Raw genomic sequence first — 5,778 nt, 5'->3', positions numbered from 1 at the left:
AGTAAAAGAAAAAAAATCTGTAATTACTAATGACACCATCACATATTTTAAAATTTTTTTATAGAGCATATAAAATAATTTAATATTTGATAAATATTTTTTTTGGACAAAAATTTGCGAAACTTACTACTACTCATCTTAAATTAATGGTTAATGAATGGGGATTATGGAGTTTCGATTTTCCACGTAGCTTTTCACTATTTTCAATTATCAGTCGTTGCCTCGTTAACAGAAAATTCAAAGATCCTAATCTACTTGCCTTGACGGCAATGGACCCAGTCACATTAAATCTTCTCCAAAAATATAAAGAACAATAAATTAAAAAAAAATTATGTTATTGTCCATCTTACTCAAAAGATTAAGACTCAGTGAGAGAAAAAAAAAATTGTTTAAAAACAATCAGTCTCCGTGTTTTTTTCATTGCCCTTTCTAGAAACCAAAATACTATGTTTCAATTGGGGACAGTTTTGATATTTGCTCTGTTCTGTTTCAATTTTAACCATTTTTTCATTTTCTCTTCACAAGCCAGTTCTTGTTTGCTCTGCCTTTTCTAACCGGGAAAGTTGATTGCTTTACATTTTCAGTTAGAAAATCGTCTCGTTTTCTTACGCGAAACTCAAAATAGAAAACCATTCACTGAGTCTTTTTCCCAGAAAACAAGGGTTTCCGTTGAAAGAATTTTTTTTTTTAAATCTATTCTCTCTCAAAACTTTCTCTCCCTTTCTTCCGTTATAAATTCTGCTTCAATTCTGTGTCTCTCCTTAAATTCTTCGTGTTTTGCTTCGTGGGTTATTGATTTAACTTCAAGGGTTAACGTTGAATGAAAATAGACTTGTTTCTTCAATATTGATCAAAGCAGAGCAGGCTTGAGTTTCCTTCAAGTTTAAACGAAAAAAAGAAGAAGAAGAAGAAGAAGAAACTTGAAAAACGATTACTTATCGTTTCATTTCTTTTCTCTCCCTTTTCACACTGAATTAGACAATCGAAAAAAAAAATGTGTATTGAAATTTGAACAGAGGAATTCAGAAACACAGAGAAATTTTGCATGTATATATATATTTTTTCTGTCTTGTTGTGTTGATTTTAGTTTGTTTTAAAGGGTCCGTAAATTTAGCTGTCCTAACGTCGAAAAATAGAAAACGTTTGTAGACAAAATTTGCATTTCCATTTTTTTTTTTTTTATCTAATCTAATCGAAATCCCGACAATTTCTCTCTCCCTCTGTTTTGCCCTTTCTTTGTTATTTTTCTTTCCTCTGCTCTGTGATCAAAGCTTGGGGAGAGAAAATTTTTCTCTATCCCTCTCTCTCTTTCTCTCACATTTTTCTGTTGCAATAATGTTTCTTGACAAAGGGTCAACGCAATCAAACCTCGACTGCTTCCTCCATTGCACCACACCAATAGTACGTTCGCAATTCCTTCCCAAGGTTTGTTTGATTATATATTGAATTCTTTGTTTTTTCAATTTTGGGTTGTTAAATGTTAATTTTGTTATGTGATTGTTGCTTTTTGTGTGTTGCAGACTGAGATGAGGGACCTTAACAGTTTATGGCATCCATGGGAGAGGGAAAAGGTTGAGTACTTTACATTGGGTGATTTATGGAATTGTTATGATGAATGGAGTGCATATGGTGCTGGAGTTCCAATTGTTTTGGGCAACGGCGAAACCTTGGTTCAGTATTATGTGCCTTATCTTTCTGCAATTCAAATATTCACCAGCAGTTCTTGTGTGAATGGGTTAAGGTAATTGTTTTAGTTGTGTTAGTTTTTCTTTTGAAGTATTATCTTTTTCATTGATTGCATTGTTGAATTCTTGAAGATATGGATTTATTGAATTCGAATAAATTTACATCAAAGCTGCTGAAATTATGTGCTTTAGAGTTTGATTGATCAAGTGATATCATTTGGGGCTTCTGCGTACAAGTTGTGTAACTGGGGAAGTAATGGAGGAATCTTTGTTTTTTGTTTTCCAGAGAAGAGACTGATGATGGTGAAACAAGAGATTTGTTTAGTGATTCATGTAGTGAAGAGAGCGAGATGGACAAATTATGGAGATGGGATGGATGCTCATCTGAGGAAGGAGGGTGTGATCAAGACAATCTTTTGCATCTCAATGATAGATTGGGCTACCTTTATTTCCAGTATTTTGAGAGATCTACTCCTTACGGAAGAGTTCCTCTCATGGATAAGGTACTTTTTCTTAGTTTCTTAAGTCTATAATGCAAGCTTGCTTGTAGCTTTATGCTGTTTTTTACTTATAAATTTGTTATACATCTTGTTTTCCTTACATGAAGATCGATCAATTAAAGAACTTATTGGAGTGATTATAGCATCTGTGGATTGGTTAGAATAATCTGAAATCCTTTTCATGATAAGCATCTAGTAAAGATAGAATGGATCTTTTGACTTTTGGGCATGAAACTATAAACTTCTTTTTTTCTTTCTAGTTTTTTTGTAGTTTGCGTTGTCGATTTGTTAATATTCTCTCATTTCTGGACTCACTAGTTTGCTTAAAATTATTCAGATTCATCTTGTCCTTTCTTAAGTTTATGATTTTTTTATTAAGCATCTGTTCTTGCCTTTGATCTGACAATATCTATTATCTTTTACTGTGCTTTGAGGAAGAATATTAAGACAGAATTTGTAATTGACCATTATACTCTATATTCTTTGTGCCCCTTTTCACTATGAAAGATGCTGATTCCATAGATACTTTATTGGTTCTTTACTTTCAGATTACAGGATTGGCTCGAAGATATCCCGGGTTGATGTCATTGAGGAATGTTGATCTTTCACCAGCTAGTTGGATGGCAGTTGCTTGGTATCTCTATTTCTCTATTTCTCTGACTGTACGTTCATTCTCGAAAAGTAATTAATAACCCCACAAGCTAAATATAACTGACAGTCTATATTTCACAAGTAATGAATTTTTTAGTTTGCAATTCAGCTCTACTGCAGATAATCCAACACATAGGACAAATTAAAACTGATGGCTTTAGGATCTCTGTAGAGTTCCATTTCTGAAATCAAACAAGTGACATGATTTTCCTATGATCATAATATATTAACAGTTAACACGTATATCATGTCATTGATGAGTTGTATGAATGCGAATCAAATGCAGGTATCCTATATATCATATTCCCATGGGAAGGACAATAAAGGATTTGTCCACTTGCTTCCTCACTTACCATACTCTTTCATCGTCTTTTCAAGGTACTTTGCTGTCCATTATTAATTCAATCGGCTTTTTTCATATATCTGCTTTCATTTTCTTAGAAAGTTTTATATTCATACTTCATCTGCTTCCAAAACTTTTGTTCTGGTTGTTTTATCTCTGTATAGACATGGACCTTGATGATGACATTGAGAATGATGAAAGGAAGCGAAAGGAAGGGGAAGGGATATCTCTTCCTCCATTTGGCTTGGCCACTTACAAGATGCAAGGGAATGTGTGGGTCTCGGGCAATTGTGGTCGGGACCAAGAAAGGCTGGTGTCACTTTTGAGCGTAGCAGATTCGTGGCTAAAGCAACTAAGGGTCCAGCACCATGACTTCAACTACTTCGTGGGGATCAGGCGTGGCTAAGAGCCACTACCTGAAGAGTTTCCATGAAAATGATGATTCATCACTAAAAGCCTCTTTTTGGGTTTTTGGCTTTGTGCTTGGACAGAATGTTTATAGGCCTTGAATTGAGGTTTGCAGCTGATTATTTTCATTGTCATGCTTCATTGATAGGCATATTTTATGGCCAATGCTTGTATGAAATCTGAGTACGAGAGAGTTGTGAGATAACTCCCTCGGTTTTTGCCGCTTTGTTCCCGGCGATTAATGTTCTTTATGTGGATAAATAGGTGATGTTGACAGGGATGAACTTATAAGAAAAGCTCTTCAACTATGAACTTCTGTGGATTGTGTAATACTTGATTATAATGAAAAAAATAGCCACTGAAAAAAAAATGATTGGAAGTTTTTGGAAAATCCATTATACTGGATAATAATCTGTTGAAACATTACACGTGTGCAATCCAGACTCATTTGGACCTAAAATATTTCCATAATGAAACTGCATAAACTAAAGTCTATTGATGGACGTGTGGGTCCCCAATTGGTGGGGAAATGGCCAGTTGCCACTTGCTTTTCTTGCCCTAAAATTAGCAAAGATTAGCGTTACAAGTTCACAGCCATCTGTTTTATAGTATAACTATTGGCCTCATTAAAAAGTTTGTTTCTAGACATGCAATTGCTAAAACTATCAGCACTTTTTCGACACATTGCACAAATACTGTTATTAATTTAGTCAATGACTCTGTGGGCACGCCCATTGGTTCACTAACTATGAATGATGGAATTTTGATAGCTTAGTTCCTGGGTTTGGCGGAGAAAGAATTTTGCCCAAGTTAGGTTAGTTGCATATTTGGACGAAATACTCTGCCCATGTGGAGTTCCAAGCTCCTCAAGACTTCTTCTCAAAAAAAAAAAAAAAAAAGCTCCTCAAGACTTAAGAGGTAAGGTATGTTGAACATTGTCAATTCAAGAAGTGTGAATGCTTTGATGAATTGACACAAAAAGATAGCTTTCAATTTCATTTTCACTTGGGTACTCTAAAACTTGCTTAATTTCAACAAACGCCACTATCCCCTAGTCCCCAGTTAAAATGTCAGAGTGTTGAGCTGTAGATCACATTAGTTGGAAACGGATATTGAGAAACTCTTAGCCCACTCTCCAACTATTTTCCTTTGGTCCATTTCAAATATCAAAACCAACCCTATGGATGCCTACGAGTAACTATAAAGCAAGTGGGGTTACTGCTGTGACACATTCTGCTACTGATAAAGATCACTAATCTTATTTCCTCTCTATCACCACTGGGACACAATGGCCTGTTTTCATTAATTTTTTATTCTGTTGGAAGATCAATGTCCCATCATCCAAACACAAGATCAGCTGAATGGCACATGCAGCTGCTAGCTGCTAATGTTTTCCAACTTAATGATAATTGACTTTAAGATAATAATAATAATAAAATAGTTACTGGATTTTGAATACGATCAACATGTTATCCACTTAGGGTGATTAGTCTAGAGAATTGAAATTTGAAACCCTTTTCACATCTGATCCGGACAAATTACATTACATTGATCTCAAAAGTGCAACCATTATAGAAAACATCGACTGGATCAGATTCGGAGTGCAACTACAAGTCAATGAGTGCGTGGACAGAGTGTCTGTATGCCACTTAGATTTTCTTACCACTTCATAAATTTCATTACCCATTTGCAATTGACATGTGTCGCTCAAATGGATTATCCTAAGCTATATTTATTATATAATTTACAACCAATGTTTTTAGTATACAAATGAGTAACTATATAGTTGGTTCATCGCCACTTGGCCTTTGGTCAAATGGTGAATCATTACTTTCAAAGTTAAGAATGACTATGAAAGCAGTGGTTCGAATTTCTATGAATTCAACATATCTTAATTCAAGCAAAAATTATGTGGAGTTAATTTATAAGTCTTTCTCCCTTGCGAAATACGAGTGGAGCAGAGACATCCCTTGTTTGCGAGGGTTATTTGCATGTGTTTGTACTTCATAAAATTTAATATAATAATATAAGTTCTAATTATGTATATCTGAGAGACATCCCTTATCTGCGAGGGTTAATGATATAAGTTCTAGTTATGTATATCTGAGAGACATCCCTTGTCTGCGAGGGTTATTTGCCTGGGTTTGTACTTTATAAAATTTAATGTAATAATATAAATTCTAATTATGTA

The 5,778-nt window shown here is 34.5% G+C and overlaps 1 protein-coding gene across 2 annotated transcripts; it reads left to right on the top strand.

The window, feature by feature from the left end:
• Positions 1-355: 355 nt before the first annotated feature.
• Positions 356-3,899, top strand: LOC102615970 (hypothetical protein). Of its 2 annotated transcripts, none has more exons than XM_006491578.4 (6): positions 356-1,401; positions 1,521-1,741; positions 1,972-2,188; positions 2,734-2,819; positions 3,123-3,214; positions 3,344-3,899. In XM_006491578.4, the coding sequence occupies exons 1-6, from the start codon at positions 1,336-1,338 to the stop codon at positions 3,583-3,585; spliced, it is 924 nt and encodes a 307-aa protein (XP_006491641.1). In that variant the 5' UTR covers positions 356-1,335; the 3' UTR covers positions 3,586-3,899. The 2 variants fall into 2 exon arrangements, with proteins under 2 accessions (XP_006491641.1, XP_006491640.1); XM_006491577.4 differs by having other exon boundaries at positions 360-1,425.
• The last annotated feature ends 1,879 nt before the right edge of the window (positions 3,900-5,778 follow it).

Source organism: Citrus sinensis, chromosome 2 (genome assembly GCF_022201045.2).
Source record: "Citrus sinensis cultivar Valencia sweet orange chromosome 2, DVS_A1.0, whole genome shotgun sequence".
Taxonomy (NCBI): domain Eukaryota; kingdom Viridiplantae; phylum Streptophyta; class Magnoliopsida; order Sapindales; family Rutaceae; genus Citrus; species Citrus sinensis.
Note: the sequence above shows the minus strand (reverse complement) of the source record. Positions and strands in the feature narration are given on the sequence as shown.